Raw genomic sequence first — 21,152 nt, forward strand, 5'->3', positions numbered from 1 at the left:
ATCTTCGACAAGATGGAGTAACATGAACGACTATGTGGGACCACATGACGTCACTGTAAACTATTATAATTCCCCATATAAATTATAAATGTTTATTTTGAACACAAGAGGAAGCTCCGCCAGAGCAGAGCATCAAAAAATTATTAAAGACTCATGTTGTTCCTCTCCACGGAAATCTTTAGTAAAAGGCGAAAGATTTATACGCTCTGAAGAGAAACATGAGTGTACTGAGTATATAATGTTTTAGAGTAAGACCAGATTCTCGAACACACTTACTACACTGACGGTATTATCACAGGTACTTTCAAACTCACAACAGTGTACGTTTACGTAATTTACGTAAGTACTTGAGCGAATTGTTTAACAGAATGAACTTCGTTTAATAAACATTTGTAGTTTGAATTAAAAAAACGTCTTTACTAAAGTGTGGCTCTAGTGGCGGATTTAGAAACTACACGCCTGCCTTTAGAACTTCAAAACGTCCAATAAGTATTATTTAACGATTGATTTTGTTTATTTTATTATTGATACTTGTTTCTGTGCTTTACTATATTATTGCCATGGAAACAAACAGAAGTGAGACTTTTTAAGAGGAAATGATGACACAAAATAAACAAAAAAACCCGAACATTCCGCGATACCACTTGTTACAAAGCATTGTAGGAGTTTATTTTTTAGTAACACATCTTTCGACACAATAGTTGTATAAAGCTATATTTGATGTGAATGTGTGAAACATCAAGTATTTGCTGTTTTAGTGTCTGCACGATCTGTTTAAACTAGCCACCAGAGGGCGGTAGAGCTACATCATTCTGTTTAAACGCCGGGCAATTGTCGCGTTAAGAAAACGTATTTTCCGCGTGAACATGTTTCCTGTTTGAAAAACTGTCGACATTAAATTAAATATTTAAATAAAACATTTCGGACGAGAAGACAAAAAAAATAGCAGAGGATGGTTTCGATCCATCGACCTCTGGGTTATGGGCCCAGCACGCTTCCGCTGCGCCACTCTGCTGTACATGATTACTACTAGAACCTTAGCGATTATAAATGTTACATCATTTCTATCTTGTTTTTAATCCTGTATTTTTCTAACTCTTTAAGCCATTTTACTCACAAAATCTTCTTTATTGATTAACGTTGTTTCTGTCTACTAACAGTTTATAGACTTTGTTTTAATTTGATGTCGCCATTTATACTCTTCATGTTGTTGTTTTTTTTAAACTTTCTTTTGTTATTTAACTGTGTTTTACTTTAATGTTTTTCAACGTGATTTATTGGCTGAATACGGTTTAAGTAGTTTTAGTGCGTTTTTTCAATTTCTACGGTGGTCGAGAAGAGCAAAACAAATACATAAATTCCCCCAAAAAACACAGTCACTAAAACAAATATAAATTCACAAAACAAAAAAACACAATCAATGAAATGAATGGAAAATTCACAAAACACTACAAAAAAAAAAATGACACACAATGAATACAACAAATAACAAATTCCCAAAGAAAAACACACAATAACTAAAATAAAGACAAATTAAAAAAACACAATAAATAAAACAAATAAAAATTTCACAAAATAAAATAAAAAACACAATCACTAAAAACAATATATAAAAATTTACAAAACATTAAACACAATGAATACAACAAATTACAAATACACTAAACAGAAAACAAAATCACTTAAACTAAATTTGCCAAAAAACACAATAATAATAATTAAAATTCACAGAACAAAAACACAATCACTGAAACAAATAACAAATTCACGGAACTAAACTCCAAATCACTAAAACAACTCAAACAATTCCAAAAACAAGCGTTTTACATAAATGAAATCATGATGATTATTATTATTATTATTCAAGTAGTTTGCGTTACTCCTGCAGTGGAACCACATAAACACAGAGCAGATTCACCTGCACAAGAGTTACGCAGGTCTATAAATAAATCACTCGTAATTAGACGTTCAAACATGTTTCACTTCATGTCTCGACCACACGTGTGTGTGTGTCGTGACCTGGACTCGGCTCACCTAATGGACGCCACATTCAAGCTGCTCGGCCTCTATTTCCGTCCCTCTCATGCCGGACCACATAATGACAGACCTCGTCTGGAAGAACCGGCCCACCGGTCCTCCTGCCCACGCCGCCATATAAGACTCTCGCCCCGGGCGGGCGCACACTCTGCCGGAGAAGACCAGCCATGGACAACCACTCGTACAACTTCCCCTCGGACTGCACCCCCCTCACCAACTGCAAGTCCGCCCGCAAGCCGGCCGGATCCACCGTGGTCAACATGGGCGGCGCCGGCGGCAAGAACCCTCCGCGGGACTACCTGGTCTGGTCGCTGTGCAACACCTTGTACGTCAACTTCTGCTGCCTCGGCTTCATGGCTCTGCTGTACTCCATCAAGGTGAGTCGCCAGAGGTCAGAGGTCAAGCAGGTTTTTCTGAACAATTTTGATCAAAATTTGATTTTAAATTCACAGTTTTTTGGGTTTTCAATGTATATTTTTTCTCTAATTTTACATGTTATTTTATTTTTCTAAACTCAACTTAATAATCAGAGCTATAAATGACATGATTAGATGGGATTTTTATTCCTTAATCGTCGGATGTTGAACAAAAATGAGTTTTTTTGCCTCAAAAAAACTGCAAAACAACGAACATCATGACAACTGATCTTGAAGAACATCTAGTCCGAGGTTAAAGTCTGTCTTCGTGGATCACGAACATGCATCGGGTTGAATTAATTCAACCAAAAAAAGGTTTACTTCAGATAAAACTTGAGAACAATCTTCTGATTTGCATCAAACATGTTTCAAATTCAGCCTCAAACTTTCTAAAAAACGATCATTTAGTTCTTCCTCTGACGTCTGTGTCAACAAAGGTTTTGTCGCGCTCTGAGGGACGAGGTTCTCCAGAGCGTTGTGGGCTCGATTCGACAGATTTAGCTCCGGAGAAGCAACACCCTGTACTTAAGAGTCCAGGAACCTCTGGCACAGCTGCAGAGAGACCACGCGGCCGCTCTTAAAACCTGAGCTCGTCCAGGCGACGCATTTCCTCTCAGCAGGAGCGACGACACGACCTGAAGACGCACAACACATGTGTGTGTTTGTGAGCTGGAGTCAGATTAAAGACGACACAAACACGATAATTGTCGTCTTCAGAGGAAATTAAAGAGTCGAAGGAGACAAATCACAAACTAGACGAAGAAACGTTGACAGATGAATAGACACTAAAGTGCAACATCAACACAAACTGCGCACACTAAAAAAAACATAAATACATAAATGAGATGCACGTTAACACAATGGAAGTAGAAGTGTGTACACATGATAAATGCACCTGAAAAGCGCACAAGACAAGGTAATGTTTGTGTGTCAATGAAAACATGTAACACACAGTGATTAATTAATCAACAAGACACACAAATGGTCCGATTAAACTCACAAATACACAATGCAGTAAAAGTAATATTCACATGGAAATACACAAACCTACTGCATTAAATTGAAACATACACACAAACATGTTATTCACAAAAGAGGTCACTTTAAAAGACACACTACATACAAAACGACATAAAGGACACACAATAGTACAAAGAATGACACAAGACTACTTAGGATGGTCCACAACTACTAAGGAAGACGCACAAAACTACAAATTAAAGAATTGCAACTACAATGAATGACACACAAAACTACGAAGAACGAAACAGAAAAAATAAGAAAGATACAAAACAGCAAAGACACACACATACAAAGAAAAAAAAATAAGGGATTCTAAAAAAAAAAGAAAGAAAAAAAAAAAGAAGAGAGACTACTAAGAAAGCTACACAACTACTAAGAGAGCTACACAACTACTAAGAAAGACCCACAACTACTAAGAAAGACACACAGAAATACATACAAAGAAAGACAAAACTACAAGGACAGACGCAACACTACGAAAAATGACACACAAAACCACAAATAAAATACACACTTACAAAGAAAGACACACAAAACTACAGATAAAAGACGCACAACTACTAAGAAATACAGACAGAAATACATGCAAAGACACACAAAACTGCAAGGAAAGACGCAACACTACTAAAAATGACACACAAAACTACAAATAAAAGACACACCTAAAAAGAAAGTCACACAAAACTACAAATAAAAGACACACAACTACTAAGAAATAAAGACAGAAATACATGCAATGACACACAAAACTACAAATAAAAGACACACAACCACAAAGAAAGACACACAAAAAATAAAATAAAATATGCACAACTACAAAGAAAGACACACAAAACTACAAATAAAAGACACATAAAACTACAAATAAAAGACACACAAAAAAAAGAAGAAAGACACACACATACAAAGAAAAAGAGACTACTAAGAAAGACACACTGAAATACATACAAAGACGCACAAAACTACAAATAAGAGACACACATAGAAAGAAAGACACACACCAGTAAGAAAGGTAAAATAAGAAAGACACAAGACTATAAAGAAAGAAACACAAATAACAAGAACGACACACAAATAAATTGGTAACCAACAAGAACGTGCAGCCGATCATTTGTTATAGTCGTATAAACTCTGGTTTCCTCCCATCGACTGATGGCTGTGTGTGCAGGTGTGTTAAAGTTGTGCGTCCGTGTGTGTTCCAGGCTCGCGACCAGAAGACTCAGGGGAACCTGCAGCTGGCCCAGGAATGCTCCGACAAGGCCAAGTGGTACAACATCCTGGCGGCCGGATGGAACCTGCTGGTGCCGCTGCTGCTGCTGGTGCTGCTGGTGCTGCTGCTGGTGCATCTGGGCACGTCGCAGGGATCCTTCGACTTCATGGGCGACGACGGCTTCAGGAACTTCCTCAACCTGTTCAGCTGGGAGAAGGATGCGTGAGAGGAGCAAACAAACAAATAATATCAGTTTTTTATAATATTCAAATGAAACCATTTTTATATTGGTTTAACAAGAACGTTAAAAAAAAGCTTCAAATACAAAAAATTCAATAATCATTATTCTGTAAGTTTAAATTTATAATAAATATATTTTAAATTGAGTAATTCAGCAAAAATATATCTTTTTATTTGTATTTCTTTTATTTTCAAAGGTTTAAAACACATCTGTGACTTGATCCATCAATATTTGTATTTATTGTATTTATGTGAACATTTGATGATCATTTCTTTAATAATTAATCATCACCTTCTTTTAGTTTTAACATTATCAATGAAAATAAAGTCTCGACGAAAAGTCTCATCTGTCAATCAAACTTTTGAGGATCAAACGTCCAATTTTTGGGTAAAGTTCCCGTCAGAGCCACATCTGGAGCAGAAACTTTTGAGTTGAGAAAAAAGTTTTTGTTGAACATCGTTTAAAGATTCTTCGGGTCATTTTGAAGCAACTTTATTGCGAGAACAGAACAGTGAGCGCCTCCTCTCTAATGACGGGTGTCCTGCAGACCTCCCACCTCACGCCCCTGCAGCTTTATTTAGAGCTTCTGAAATCACAGACCTAAGATCCCAACTTTCTATTTTGCTCATGCGGTCCAGAGAAATGTTTGCAGATGGAAGCAGGCGAGGAATTACAGGGCTGTGGAGAGAAGAAGAAGAAGGAGGGAGAGAAGGAGGGAGGTCTATAAAGACTAGAAGCTGGTGAACATGACATGAACTCATGAAACAACATCAAACCCTCCTGGAGCCTCATGTGGATCTTTGACTTTTTTCATGTGGCCTTGAGTTTGAAAATTTAAAAACGATCGTGTAAGAAACTTGAGCATATTTTGTGTTTATTTTTATTATTCACTAATAAACATGATGAACGTTTAAGGTCTTTTTCCCTCTTTTTATTTCTTGAAAGAATATTCTTTATAAAAGTATTATTAAACTGCAACACATCTACACAACCTGAAAACAATGGTTTGTTTGTGTGTCCACAGAAAACACACAGTGATTAATGAATCAAAAACACACAAAAAACTTTCTGATCAAACCCATACAGTAAAAGTCACATGGAAAGTCATGAATACAAAAACCTACTGCATTAACTTGAAATGTACACACTAACTTTTTGTTATTCACAAAAGAGGTCACTTCAAAAGACACTACATATGAAACTACGTAAAAAAATGCTCAAAAATACTAAGAATGACACAAAACTACTAAGAAAGACACAAAAGATTATGAGGAAAGACACACAAAAGTACAAAGAATCACACAAGACTACTAAGAAAGCTACACAACTACAACAAAAGACACAAAAAAACTACGAAGAACGAAACAGAAAAGAAGAAGAAAGATACAAAACCGCAGAGACACACACATACAAAGAAAAAGAGACTACTAAGAAAGCTACACAACTACTAAGAAAGCTACACAACTACTAATAAAGCTACACAACCACTAAGAAAGCTACACAACTACTAATAAAGCTACACATGATTAACATTAAGATGAACATCTTTTCCCCAAATTCGTTTTCCCTTTGTTTATTTCTCACGTTTCCAAATCTTAAAAAGGGAAAAGATTTGTGCAGGAAAAAGGAGAAAAATCATATTTTAAAATAAATAGTTTATAAAACTCAATTATATTGAGCTCATTGTAATTAAACTGTTTCATTGCTGAAAACAAAGCAGTTGATTATATCCTTGAAATACATGTATGACCGTAATATGTGTCAAATAAAACAATTAACATCTGAACGTGTGTGGATGAGCTGCTTGGCAGAGGTCTGCGCTCTCTGATATCTTTTTTTATTTTCTAATTCTAAAACTAAAGTGGGAAATATTTTTATTTTCACTTTGTAAGTAGTGGAAAAAAATGTATTTGGTTGCAAATGGTTTTTGCAAACATGTACAATAACTTGATGAACAAGTAAAATATGGAATTACTTTAGACGCGCAGTGCCATCTAGCGGCCAAAACAAGCGGCGTATGTAAAAACAGAAAAAGAGGAATTTACTGTGTAGTAAAACTAAAGGTATGAGCAAAATATTGTCTCAAGTGAAGCTGATATGTCACGTGTGCGACACATAAACACAATTTAAGATGCAAGATCCAGAAACAAAAAAAAAGGTACTCGTGGCTGCAGTTACTTCATTCGCCACTTGAGGGAGACAAACACCTTTATGACATAATGATTTAAAGGTTTATCGATAAATAATTGTGACGATAAATACAAATACGATCTAAATAAGGACATATAAGCACATTTTTAGAAATTATCAAAAAGTGAGAAGTGTTTTAAAAAAAAAGTAGATTCTCGGCTCCTTTTTGTCTGTTTCACGACAGTGACGTAAGTTTAAATGTAAAACAGACTCCAGCTGGTACACGTTGTGCTTTTGGACGTTTGATCAGAACCAGGACCAGCAGTGCAAGAAGAACTTGCAGAACCATCGTCGTTGAGCTTATGTAACACTTCCTGTGGCTCCAGTTACACCGCAGTATATCAGCAGAAGCACTTATTGATTTTTTTTACATCAACCAGGAAGTTCATATTTTATCTGTTTATTGTGTATTAACCGTTTATAACAGGAAGAAGATAAATAGTAGGCTTTGAACACTTTAAATTTAAAATAAAAACATGTCTTATTTATACTATAATTGACAGGATATGAATGTTGTTTCTTTCATCTTAAGACAGTGAATGTTATCAGAAGCTTGTTTGACGGACACATGAATATTTTAAATGAAAACTAAATAAATATTCCATCACTCGTGAGCGGCGTGATGTAAGCAAGCATCTGAGTGAGTCAGCACTATGATGGAACATAAAGACAAGAATGAAAGAAGGAAAAATTAAAACAGATCTTTTGACACAAATTTTTTTTTGTACTATTATGTTCTCCAGCTTTGGTAGGTAACATGATTTTCACTTGATTCTTCATGACAGTTGTTGATGTGTGTTAACTGTTGTGTTATCTCAGGGTCAATGAGACCCAAATGTGTTTGTGGTATCCATTTTGATGTCCCTGGTGAACGAACTTCACCACCGTATCTGTATTTATGGAAGCCAGGGAGGTCTTGACTCAAAGACAACACAAGGGATACAACAAACACATTCGTTTTAGGACCTTTGGCTCACCTTGACCCCAAGATGGAGTATTGTTTTGATTGTTCAAGTGCTTTGTGACCCTGGTCTGGAAAAGCGCTCTACAAATATAAATTACTTACTTACACTATGACCCTAGGATAACACAAGGGATACAACAAACACATTTATTTTCAGGCTTTCAGGTAACCATGACACTGGGATAACACAAGGGATACGACAAACACATTTGTTGTCAGGCCTTCAGGTCACTTTCACCCTAGGATAACACAAAGGATACCACAAACACATTTGTTTTCAGGCCTTCGGGTCACTATGACCCTAGGATAACACAAGGGATACCACAAACTCATTTGTTTTCAGGCCTTCGGGTCACCTTGACCAAGAGACAACACAAGGGATACCAAAAACACATTTGTTTTTGGGCCTTCGGGTCGCCTTGACCCTGAGATAACACAAGGGATACAACAAACACATTTTTTTATCAGGCCTTCGGGTCACCTTGACCCTGGGATAACACAAGGGTTAATAATATAATAATAATAATAATATAAGTATCTTGTGTTACACATGAGTGTGCGATGACAACGAGCAACTTAATATGTAGATATATTAGTGTCAATACAATTGTGTAGTAGCTTGTTGTCTAAGAGAAGTGTGTGATTCTTTGTGTTGTTGTTTATATCACCATTGAAATGTAATTGGTTTTATCGAGTGATTATGAGTCAAAATGACAAAATATCAATCAACAGAAAATATGGCTTTTTCTTTGAATTGGTTTCATATTAATTTAAATAATTAATAATAATGAAAAGTTTATCAGAATCATCATTTGTAATTGTTTTCAATGTCATCATCAGTGCAGAGTTTAGGAATTTGTTTTGGCAGCGTTGTGCAACATTAACCATGAATAAAATATACAGTGTAACTATTTACACAGTGCAGATTAACAAATGAAAGTGTGTGTTATTATAAGAGTCTTATTGTCGAGTGTAAAGGTTCAGTGTCAAGTGTTGAAATACTTCAGTCACTACCTCGTAACACAAAAATCACAAACACAACTTTTCATCACATTCACTTTGTATTTCGCAAGTTTCAATATAAATGTTTTAATGTAAAATAATTACTTATTATTTACTGCGACTGTCGTAATATGTGATGGAAAATAAATAAAAAGAAATTGAAAACCCCCCTCCCCCATAAAATACCAATTAATTGTTTATAAACTTTTCATAAAATTAAAAATGACAGAGATTCAAATTCTAATTATGATTTAAATATTCACTCAAATTATTAATTATCAAAAAAAAAATCCTAAACAAAGACATTAAGCCAAATGTCAAAAGTGTTAATCGATAATAAATACAAAATACATTGCTGTCACCCTAGGTAGCTGGGATACATTCCAGCAACTTTTATTCATTATTTGCACAAATATAACAGGAAGTCAATGATCCATCAGCAGAAATCAATAATCATTTTTATTGATCTCCTTTGACGTTTTCACTGATGTCATTCTACGCTATATTTGACCCCGCGTTGTGACTTGCAGGCGCTCGAACCTGCTCCAGGTGGACTTTAAACTCGTGTACAGGTTAAAGTTCTGCGGCGCACGTGAGGCTCCTGGACTGACGCAAACACTGCGTTGCCTCTTCCCTGGACACGCCCTCCTGAGACACCTGAGACCTGCGGGGACGGGGGTTGTTTGTTTTGTTCGAGGGCGTTTCCTGCGTCGATCCGTGGAAGAGAACGAGTCTGAACGATCTTCTTGCTCTGCTGCTCACCAGACACACACTCGCCTTCTCTGCCCAGAAATAATCCAACATGTCCAGGTAAGAACGACATTGAGTTAAAACCTGTATTTAAAACTAAATATCGCGAGATAAACTTGACCTCAACTTTTACTAATGCATTTTTAATTATTTAAAAGTCACGCATGTCTTGTTTGGCGACTTTTGATATGAAATAAATCAAGTTTAAATAAACAGATGAACCTTTCAATCTGTTGAACTACAAACCGAAAGTATTTTTTAAACCGATTTACATCCGGTTTCTGCAGAAATGAAGCTGGTATCTATGAGTTTGTGTCTGTTTAACGTCAGCTTAGACAAACAAGAGACGTCAAGTCCATTAATCTCTTTCTGTTTTACTTATTTTAATAATGTTTACTTTTATTTCTAACTTCCTACATTCTGTAACGAGAACAAAGTTTAGTTATATAATCATAAAAGAGGATACACCAGTTTTTTGGTATGTATATAAAATGTACAACAACTTAAATGTTAACTGCAAAATCGTAAATATTTATGACTTGAATGTCTCCATTTAGATTTTTTTTTATAATTAAAAACTTAATGAAAAGTTATTTTGTCTGGATTTAAAACTCAATATTAGCGCAAACAACAACATTTGGCACGTCCCCACTCCAGACCCCATCCTGATCATCTTCCTGTCGATTATCATCCTGCAAACATAACTTTCTTTCTACAGGATGTTCCTCCTTAGTGAACTCGAAAAAAACATCAAACTTGGTTTTTGCTCTTATTTGTTTATGGAGTGAAGACTTTTTTTGGGATATCATATTAATTATTGTGTGAATGCTAATACTAATTCTACTACTTCTACTCCCACTACTACTCCTACTACCCTTCTACTTCTAATACTAATTCTACTACTTCAACTTCTACTACTACTTCTGCTACTACTACATGTAATTATTATACTTCTACTAATTCTTCTACACCCACTACTATTACTTATTCTACTTCTACTACTACTTCTTCTACTCCCACTACACCCTCTACTACTACTTGTTCAACTTCTACTACTAACTCCGCTACTTCTACTCCCACTACTACCTTTTCTACTTCTACTACTTCTACTTCTAAATATTCTACTTCTACTAATACTTATTCTACTTCTATTACTAATTATACTACTTCTACTATTACTTCTTATACTTCTACTACTAATTCTACTACTTCTACTTCTACCACTACTTATTCTACTCCCACTTCTACTTCTACTACTACTTATTCTACTTCTACTGCTTCTTCTAATCCCACAACTACTTCTACTACTACTCATTCTACTTCTACTACTTATTCTACTCCCACAACTACTTCGACTACTAATTCTTCTACTACTTGTACTTCAGCTAATAACTCTTTTACTACTAATTCAACTTTATTCTTCTTCTCAACCTTTATTTCAACGTCTTCACGTCAGTTTTTTCCCCTAATGCCATTATTTCAACTTTTTCCACACATTTTTACTTATACAATACTTAAGTATTTCAGTTTACACATTCAGCAGATCCATCATTCACACTGCACTTTTTTCTGGAAATGCACATTTTCTAGTTCTATTTAAACTTAACTAACCAAATCGAATTTTGTGCCAAATAAACAACTCAATCAATTTAAATTCAACTCTCTTTTTCACAGCAACATTCATCAAAAAGTAAAGATGATATTAATTCACATAAAAAGTTTTTTTCTCTTTGTCAGACGCTTCTATAGCGTTTATATAATGGTGGTCATGAAAACAAAGAGAGTTCAAGAGTCTTTGCTGCAGTTTTCAACCTCAACTGTTCTTGTTCCCGTGTCATGTTCACTTCTCACCCACCGTCCTTCTGTGGTTGAAACACTATCGGAGGAAGCTTCTGAGATATCGGCTGAACGACGAGGCCAAAGCAAACACGGATCCTGTCCGATGTTTTCCTTGGATCTGGGTCTCTGGACCTCAGATTCTGTGACTCGTACAAATCATCTCAACGTTTTCTTTCTTACATAAGAACCTCCTTCGTACCAAAACTCAGTCTGGAATCCATCAAAGCTGCTCCGAGCAACAACCCCCAACTCCAGATGTGGAGGCTCTTGAGACTGATTCAGCTGGACCCGAGTTCTTGCGAAACCACCAGAAGATTGAACTCGGGGAGTTGAAGTTTTACTTTAAATATTTTTCATTTTGTGTTTGAAAGTATTAAAGTTTTTTCTTTTATACTCTTCTGGGTTAGTTAGAAATGAGGACACTTGGAGACGGTTAGATTTTGTTCTAAGACTCGGATCACCATCTTCTCAGGGCCCGAGCTCGGTTCAGAATTGTTGGAAACCCCCAAAAAACCAAGTTCATAAACACATAGAATAAGGAAGTCACTAAAAATGAATAAAGTTTTTTGGGAATGTGGCGACAAAATATGATGTTGTTTATTCAAAAACGGTTTTGAGAACTTGAGTCAGGACTTTTTTGTTTGTCGCTGTGCGTCATTGATCGTGGAAGTCTCCACCACCAAGGGACTTGTTGTATAAACAAAGCGGGTGTGATAAGAGCTGGCTGGAGGAGAAGTGAAGCCATTATTACGCCATAATGGACTCTTGTAACCTCTCGTTCGCCCAGATTTCAGAGAAACTTTATAAAGTAATACGTTGAAATCATGGTGATGATGAGGGACTTACTGTATCTTGTCGAAGAGAACATTTACTTCATGTCAGGAGAGTCTGCGTTAATTGACCTTTAAAGCGACACTTCACAATATTAGACATTTGTTTTTGGCACCTCCTGGTGTAAGAACAGTGTAATTGTAACGTCAACATTAGCAACGATGCAAGTTTGCACTTTTTTAAACAAAGTTTTATTTGTACTTTTTCTCTCTCTGATGATAAACCATAATATTTCATCTTCAATATTTTATTGTTTTTCAATCTTCAAGATGAAAACAAATACATTTTTAAATGAAAACCTTGAAATACATAAAAACCATTTGTATAATAGATCTTGAAGAAGACGTTTTAACTCCCCTAAATATATTTTTACAGTTGAGAGATGATGTAACGCTCTCTTCCTCTTCAGTCCTTCTTTCCTTCCTGACGTTAGCTTTAACTCTCTCGAGAGACAAAGTTTTAAAGTTGTTCTTTCGGCAGATTCATCTGTAGATCTTTCTAACGGATCAGGATGTTGTTGAAAACGAGTCAGAGATCGACACCAGGTGAAGGTGGTAAAGTTAGGAGGCCTCTCTCTCGTTCGCTCAACATGACCTCCTCCACATCTGGAGGCTGTTAAAGTTCCAACAGTTACATTCCTTCTCTCTCACAACCCTGGAAAACAATCAAGGTCCCAGAAGCTCGATAAGCGAGGGATGCAGAGGAGAAGAGGAGGAGACGAATGGAAACTTGAGTTGTTTACAAGTCAGTCCGGGGTTAGTTTGGAAGAGGTTTTTTTTGCCCAAAATATCTCTGAAGGACTCGTTCATGGAGCTGGAGTTACATTCCTGAGTGAATTTGAAATTCATTTGGATCCAGTTCTCTTCTTTAAACTACTTAAAAGTGCAGAGAGATCTGAGATGATTCATTATTTTAATTAATTAATCCGAGTAAACCTTTGTATATGAATCCAAGACTTTTATTATTGATTAGTCAAGTATTACTTAACTTATCTTATCCAGTCCTGGTTCCCCTTAAATGCATCATGTCACCATCATTTTTTCTAGAATACATTATTTTTATCTAAAATATTTATGAGACCAATTGAATTTTTCATGGTGTTTGAATTTGTAATGACATATTTATCAAAGTTTATATTCACACTAAAATGTATAAATAATGACAATCTAAGTGTTTCGTGTTAAGATTCCATAGAATAGAAAAAAGTGAATTCAGCTGAAAAAAAAAGATTCTATTCTATGTTTCTTTACACTGAATATGTTTCATTGTAGCTCACAGATGTTGTAAATTTTGTTAATAAAGTTAATCAAACTAGCGACTGCTAGCTGCATTAGCTTGCTTAGCTTAAAAACGCTGTACAAATTTAACTTTAAGTATAAACGTCAAGCTGAATTAGCAGAGCAGTCGTGTTAAAGTACTCAATTATATGAAGTAAATTTGAGTCACAAAGTATAGAAACCTCTTGTTTATTAGCAATTAAGTTAAATTAGCAAATGAGCTACGTTAGCGTAGCCAAAACCTTTACTCCAGCTAGTTCTGCTCGTAGCATTTACAGAGATCAGCAGCTGCTCTGAACATGCTTGGATCATGTAGTTTCCGACTGTTGTGAATCCGACAACAAGTCACTGTTGAAGGAACTTCTCAGAAGATGATCACGTGACCTGAAGATTGCGAGAAGGAAGCTCGGACAATGACACCAGTGTTTACAGAGGGACGCTCTGTTTTCTGCAAAACATCACATGGAAGCTCTCGTGCTCGGCACTTTGGAAGTCAGTTCATGTCTCAGTTCATGTCACAGTTCATGTCACAGTTCTGTGTCAATAGCATGACGCCCGACATGTGTGTAGTTATGAAATAACCCGGACTTTGACTTGGTCATGAGTTCAAAAACCTCTGGAGAAGTTCACAGACTTTTCAGTGTCAGAGCAACAGAAGCATCAACCAATGTACTTGTTACCACTTTTATGATTACAAATATATTAATAAATAAATACTTTTTTTTTAACCTTTTCTGACTTGTTAACAAATATTTACGGTATTATTTTTGTGTTGTGATTAAACCTCCAGCCACTAGATGGCAGCTGTCATTAAGTCCTCCTCACTCGACTGTGTATTGTTTTATATTGTTTAAGCGCTCTGTGACCCTAGTCTAGAAAAGTGTGTTAAAAATAATAATTTCCTTACTTAATTACTCACTTGAAAGATCAATAAAATCCTGCGAGATCCTGGCGATGACTGAGGACGAGAGGATACAGTGACTCCCGCAGCTTTTAAAGCTGATATTTGGACATATTTTGGTTTGAAAACAAATGAATTCAGTTACGACTTCGTCAAGAGTCATGTGGTCTGTAAATTCTGCAACACCAGAGTCAAGTACTCCACAATACCACAAATATATATTTGTTACTACAGTATCAACAAACCCCTAGTAATACAAGTTTTTAAAAGTAGAAAAATGGTGATTCCCCCCCCCCCCCTTTTTGAAACATGAATATTAAAACTAAGAAAATGAATTTCAACTACAAACAATCCAACTTTAGCTCCTCGACTTTTATTATTCTATTTTTTCTCGCTTTACAAGTTGTATACATTTTTTAAACTTTTTTGTAGGACTTGATACTGTTAAAAATGTTTATTTAATTAAAATTGATTTCAGGATAAAAGTCACAAAATACATTTTTAAAAATAAAAGTACAAGCAACTATTGAACCCTTAGATACAGAACTTGTGATATTCCACCTGAGAAACTCAAGAACATGATCTTGTTCCTCCGCAGGTGTCTGATCACGCAGCTGGAGGTCCAGGGCTTCATCGAGCGATGCATGACGGCCGTGGGAACGAAGCCTCATCACGCTCGCAGCCTGGCTGAGGTGCTGGTGGAGGGCGACCACCGGGGGCACTACAGCCACGGACTCAACCGCATGGGTCAGTGGCCGCACCTTGTGTCGCCGCCGCCACTGCGTGACACTCCTGACGAACCTGCCTTCTCCAGACATGTACGTGAAGGACATCGAGTCTGGGATCTGTGCGAAGGACGGCGAGCCGGTGGTGGAGAAGGAGAGCGCCGCCACCGCCCTGGTGGACGGGAAGAACCTGCTGGGGCCCGTGGTGGGGAACTTCTGCATGGACCTGGCCATGAAGAAGGCCAAGGAGGTCGGCGTGGGCTGGGTGGTGGCTCACGGTGAGAAGATCCTTGATGGAATATTTAACATTTCATTTTAACATTTCAAATGTTGAAACTTTGACTTTCTATATGGAAAAGTTGAATAATTGCATTTTATATTTGTTTATTATATTATTATTTTCATTAAAGAGTTTGATATTCTCATTCCAATAATTCAAAAATACTTTTCTCAATTCAATGTATTTTATAATTCGTAGGCTTTTATATTCAATATAAAAATATTGGCGTGATAGTGACAACATGATTTGCTAAAGTATTGATCGAGTCTAGCTCGGTACTCTATTGGTTTTGTCTGGTGACTCTGTTATACCAACATTTTTATATTGAATTTAAAACGATATAATTGGATATAGAGCATTTCTTATTGATTTATTGGAATGGAGTAAAAAAAATATATATATATATATATATATATATATATATATATATATATATATATATTTAAAAAAAACTCTTTCAACATAGAAATTATTACATTTAATTATTTAAAAATGTAGATTTAAAAAAAAAGAAGTCATTTTTATATTATTGAATAATTAAATAATTTCTACAGATGTAATTTAAACACCAACTTGACAAATTGTGGGTTGAAAAAAGTTGTTTCAACCATGGCCCTAACCATGGCTGAAAGTATTGACCGAGTAGCTCGGTACTCTATTGGTTTTGTCTGGTGACTCTGTTATACCAACATTTTTATATTGAATTTAAAATTATATGAAAAAATATTGCATAAAGAACATTTATTATTGATTTATTGGAATTAGAATATTAAACTTGTGTGTAAAAATAGAAAAACTAGTAATATATTTTTAAAAATATTTAAGAGAAACCTAGCCTTTCCACATAAAAATTAATAAATTAAAAAAATGTAATTCTAGAAAAAATTGTGGATTCAAAAAAAGTGATTTCTTTCAGGCTCTAACCACTACGGGATCGCGGGCCACTACGCCATGAAGGCTCTGAAGGATAACATGATCGTGGGTCAAGATTTCTTCTTTCATCTGTGTTTGTGTTTGACTCTGACAAAGGGAGGAAAGCTGAGTTCTAAACAACTCGTCTTGTCGCTCTGCAGGGAATGTCCTTCACCAACACGTCGCCTCTGGTGGTTCCGACCCGCGGCAAACAGGTGAGACGCCGACACACACAGGTCGTGAAGTGTGTGTGTTAACGGAGTCGGGTCTGTGCAGTGCACCCTGGGAACCAATCCCATCGCCGTGGCGGCGCCGGCCAAAGATGGAGACAGTTTTGTTCTGGACATGGCGACGTCAGCGGTGGCTCTGGGAAAGGTAATGAAAGATAGTGTTTGAATTATTAGCATGCATTAGCTTAATGGACATTATCTAGTGAATAAATACAAAATATTTTTAACAATACCGTAGTGATATTCAACAGCACTATCGATTAAAAAAAATATTTGGTTTCCTTATATTTTATTTTTATCAAAGTTCTTCTATGGTTTCTATTTAAATAAAGTGTTTGTAAAATAAAAGGATTTTTTAAATTGACAATTGAGGGTCATTTTTTAAGTATTTTTCATTCGTGATTAATTATGATTAATCTCACACATGACTGATTAACTGCGATTAACTTTTTAATCACAACAATTGAAGTTCATACGTTCATAAATGGTTTTATTTTAAATAAAAGTATTATCACATTAAAGTTGTAATATTGCAATTATGAGTCATTATTATAATATTAATCTTGAAAACTGATTTTAAAAAACTGAAATACTCAATAAAAACTTAATGTTTGTTGTTTTGAAATATTGATGAGTCTGCATAGAAGTGGTCTGCGCCCGCGGATCAATATCCACCACTAAGTGAACTTCCTGTAATCTTCGCCGTCTTGTCTCGAAGGTGGAGCTGCACGACCGTCGAGGAGACCCCATCCCTGAGGGCTGGGGCAGCGACCCCCAGGGCAAACTCACCACCGACCCCAAGAGGGTCCTGAACGGAGGAGGTCTGGTGCCCATTGGAGGAAGTGAAGCCACGGGTCAGACACTTTTAGTCGCTAGTTTCTGGTGTTTTCCGTGAGACTCTGACCGACGTGGTTGTGTTCGTCCAGGCGGCTACAAAGGATACGGTTTGGGAATGATGGTGGAGACGTTCTGTGGAATCCTGGCCGGGGCTCAGTACAGCAAAAACATCCGCACGTGGAAAGTGACGGATAAAGTTGCTAACCTGGTATGTTGTCACTGAATGACACTGAAGCCTGTACATGGTATTAGATACTTTATCATTGTGTTCAATATTTGTCTTTTCATAGCAGAGTGACAGTTCAATTCTAATGAATGTATTACAACACCACTTGAAATAAACAACGATTAAAAAAGAAAAATTTGAAAGGCAAACAACCTCTCAAAAATGCTGGATAATGACTCAGAAAGAAGCCAAAATAATATAAATCCTCCTTATTTAATATATATTAAATAGTGTTGGGTGTATTTTTTGATTTTCAGGGGGGGTTCTGCCTCCTTAAAATAAACAAAATTGGCTGAAAATCTAAAAATCTTCCTTACTTGGTATGTAAGTCATGTTTTTAATTAAATCAAAATAGAAAATATACATATTTTCTGCCACTATTTCCACACTTTTACAATTAACAAAGAGAGGTTAATATATTGTCATTTATTTGGTTTATAATTGAACAATATTGTAATTATAAAGCGGTATATTTAAGATATTTCACCGAGAGGTTCGAACTTTATAACACTCACTTTTAACTTTTACCGCACAAGGGCGACACCAAGTGGACAAATTTAATCATGACATGCGGCCAATAGCGAAACAACTGCATGTTTTTACATTTAATTTTTATTTAAAATTATAAAAAGTGAATATTGTAATGAGGTTCATAAGACAATGTGAATGTGATTTTAGTAAAAAAGCAGCTGTTGATCTTCATAACATGGACACCAGATTAAGATAATCTGATGTAAGATTCTGTCGTGAGTTCATTGTTACATCTCTCATCCATCTCTAGCAGACATTCATTTGTAACTAGTTTCACCCACTGACCTGTTTCTGTTGCTGTCGAGTCTGTCGTGAAATGACCGGGCGCCGCTTGTTTACAGGGTCAATGTTTCGTGGCCATCAACCCGGAGAACTTTGCTCCAGGATTCTGTGACAGGATGTCCGACCTGATGACCATCCAGAGAGAGCTGGAGCCTGTGAGCAGAACTAGACCGCTTAATTAATAATACTTCATCACAAATGAGTCTTTGAACGACGGAATTTCATTCCAGGCTGATCCTGAGGCTCCCATCCTGGCGGCCGGAGACCCCGAGAGGGCCAACATCAAGAAGTGTGAGCAGCTGGGAGGAATCCCGTATCACATCAACGTGGTCAACTACATGGTGAGAGGATCCACTTTATTGACACAACGAGGCTGAACGTGACATGTTGTGCAAGCGCAGACCTCCTCCTAGCAGCTCGTTGGCGCCACACTGTGGCTGTCACCAAACATAAGTTTGATAAGTTGAATTCCAGATAATACTCTTCAAGCCTGCAGCTAAAAATAAATCAGCATTAATTTTCTGTTCTGTCAGAACCAGAGTTCTTGAGAACAACAAAGATGAAATTTGCTTTAAAAAAACGATTTCATTCAGAGATTGATTTTTGTATTAAGATAAACTGAACTGAACTATACACTAAATTAAACTGATAAAATGCCCAATCTTTACTCTTAAAATGTTAATATATATATATATATAAACGTGTGTTATTATTATTATGTCTTTGTTTGATTAATTGTATGGATTTTCCTGTTATTAATATCTTCTTGGATGATTTAAATATTAATTTATTTTTATTTTAGATCATTGAAGCAGAACTATTTCTACAATATTTTATTTTCACTACATTGAATTAATTAATAATTGTTAAACTAAAAGGCTCTACCTTTCATATAAAACGATTTTTTTCAAATGTTATTTTCATTTATATCCAGTTTGAACCACCAGGTGGAGACAAACCACCAAGTAAAAAAAAACGTGTTTTCTGATTTGTGCAAGTGCGGTTTGAAAAACAAGGCTTGTTGTTATTGAGAAGCAGGGCCGGGTCTAGACAGGCATGTATGAGGGGGCAGCCACAAATCTTGAGGGGGCATTGTGCTGTTACTTACTTACTTACATGTAAGTTTGAGGTGGCCCCTCTTACCCCTGCCTAGACCCGGACCTGTTGAGAAGTAATAAAATAACTGATCATTTTTCTTTTTGTTCTCTCCACAGAACGAGTGTGCGAAGAGAGTGGGAGCCAGTCCTCTCCTGCCATGTGACAAGATCGTCCCCAATTAGATGTTTATTTTATCGCCAGACATTCCCTCAACATTCAACCATTCCTCTCTTTCAACATGACTTTATTAAGGTTAACTCAACCTTCACATGTAATAACAAGGTCTACTCTTGACAATGAGTAACAAATATGCTGATTTAAAATCTCACATTCACGACAAATCAATTTCAGGTGATTTCCTGTTACTTTTCATTCTGAATTCCAGTCAATGGTTTTTTGTCTTAAGCTGTGACAATGTTTCAAAACTTTTATAAAGTTCAACCTCCTTTAATTAAAAGGTGAAAAAACAACTTAAAGAAATAAAAGCATTTGAACCTAAAAGTGTTTTTTATTCTTTGACTCAGATATATCTTATTTGAAAGCGTAACTAAACTCACGTTAATACTCACACTTTGACCACTAGATGGAGACAAACCATCAATTAAAGCACTGTTGCCAATGAAACGATATTAAAGATGACATTTAAATTCTTAGTAAGTAAGTAGGTAATTTGTATTTATATAGCGCTTTTCCAGACCTGTAGAAAAAATTAAACTGTTGAATAGTTTGATAAAGATTTTAGCATTTCAAATTTGGCACTCTTGTTTCTTCTCACACTCAAAATACATCCAGAAATTGTGTTATATCTGTACAATGATAGACTGCAGATCTGTCCAGGACGTTTCTTTCGGCCTCCTACCCTGAGTAGCTGGGATCTAAATTAGCCCTCTGTCCCATCCTATTGAGCGGTCAATCTGAATTATTTTGAGGGTTTATTTTTGTTTTTGTTGGTTTGTGTCCCTTTAAGTACTTTGAGATCTTTTTTAACTTCAAAATGTACTCAATTGAAGTTATTTTTCAAATGTATTGCTAAGAATTATTAGAAAACACTTATGTAGCCGTCATCGTTCCTGTTGCAGTCCTTAAGATACATTTTAGGATCCATTATATAAAATGATTATATCAGAATCAGTTGAGGTGTTTTAGATAATTAAATAAAAAGAATATTCTTAAACAAGTGTAAGACATTACTTTAAAAACGAATTACTTTTAAACATCACTTTAAGTCAAAAAAAGTCTCTCTCTAAGAAGGAAAATGGTTGCCCGTCAGAGGTGATTGCTCAAGGGGACCTGGGCAGTGACAGATGCCCAGACCTGGACCCTAATCTCAAGGAGACTTGGCACTGGGCT

General features: G+C 36.0%; 2 protein-coding genes and 1 non-coding gene across 3 annotated transcripts; 2 read left to right on the forward strand and 1 right to left on the reverse strand.

Moving 5' to 3' along the window:
• Nucleotides 1-112: 112 nt before the first annotated feature.
• LOC148073455 (U5 spliceosomal RNA) lies at nt 113-226 on the reverse strand. Its single transcript, XR_015712593.1, has one exon. It is a non-coding gene; the product is annotated as a U5 spliceosomal RNA (small nuclear RNA).
• A 131-nt stretch (nt 227-357) lies between these two features.
• ifitm5 (interferon induced transmembrane protein 5) lies at nt 358-5,765 on the forward strand. The gene is made up of 2 exons (XM_087798157.1): nt 358-2,414; nt 4,679-5,765. The coding sequence occupies exons 1-2, from the start codon at nt 2,205-2,207 to the stop codon at nt 4,910-4,912; spliced, it is 444 nt and encodes a 147-aa protein (XP_087654283.1). The 5' UTR covers nt 358-2,204; the 3' UTR covers nt 4,913-5,765.
• A 3,974-nt stretch (nt 5,766-9,739) lies between these two features.
• On the forward strand, nt 9,740-20,303 carry LOC148073457 (uncharacterized). The gene is made up of 11 exons (XM_087797893.1): nt 9,740-9,893; nt 15,280-15,428; nt 15,496-15,684; nt 16,603-16,664; nt 16,760-16,813; nt 16,875-16,973; nt 17,547-17,682; nt 17,755-17,873; nt 18,764-18,859; nt 18,935-19,045; nt 19,919-20,303. The coding sequence occupies exons 1-11, from the start codon at nt 9,886-9,888 to the stop codon at nt 19,982-19,984; spliced, it is 1,089 nt and encodes a 362-aa protein (XP_087654019.1). The 5' UTR covers nt 9,740-9,885; the 3' UTR covers nt 19,985-20,303.
• Nucleotides 20,304-21,152: the final 849 nt, after the last annotated feature.

This window comes from Callionymus lyra, chromosome 8, assembly GCF_982586985.1.
Source record: "Callionymus lyra chromosome 8, fCalLyr1.hap1.1, whole genome shotgun sequence".
NCBI lineage: Eukaryota > Metazoa > Chordata > Actinopteri > Syngnathiformes > Callionymidae > Callionymus > Callionymus lyra.

Bases quoted from the DNA above. Each gene is read 5' to 3' on its own strand.
- ifitm5 (XM_087798157.1), top strand. From the start codon at position 2,205: ATGGACAACCACTCGTACAACTTCCCCTCGGACTGCACCCCCCTCACC. The intron at 2,415-4,678 runs GTGAGTCGCCAG...TGTGTGTTCCAG, and splicing joins CTCTGCTGTACTCCATCAAG to GCTCGCGACCAGAAGACTCA.
- LOC148073457 (XM_087797893.1), top strand. The intron at 18,860-18,934 runs GTGAGCAGAACT...ATTTCATTCCAG, and splicing joins TCCAGAGAGAGCTGGAGCCT to GCTGATCCTGAGGCTCCCAT. The intron at 19,046-19,918 runs GTGAGAGGATCC...TTCTCTCCACAG, and splicing joins TCAACGTGGTCAACTACATG to AACGAGTGTGCGAAGAGAGT.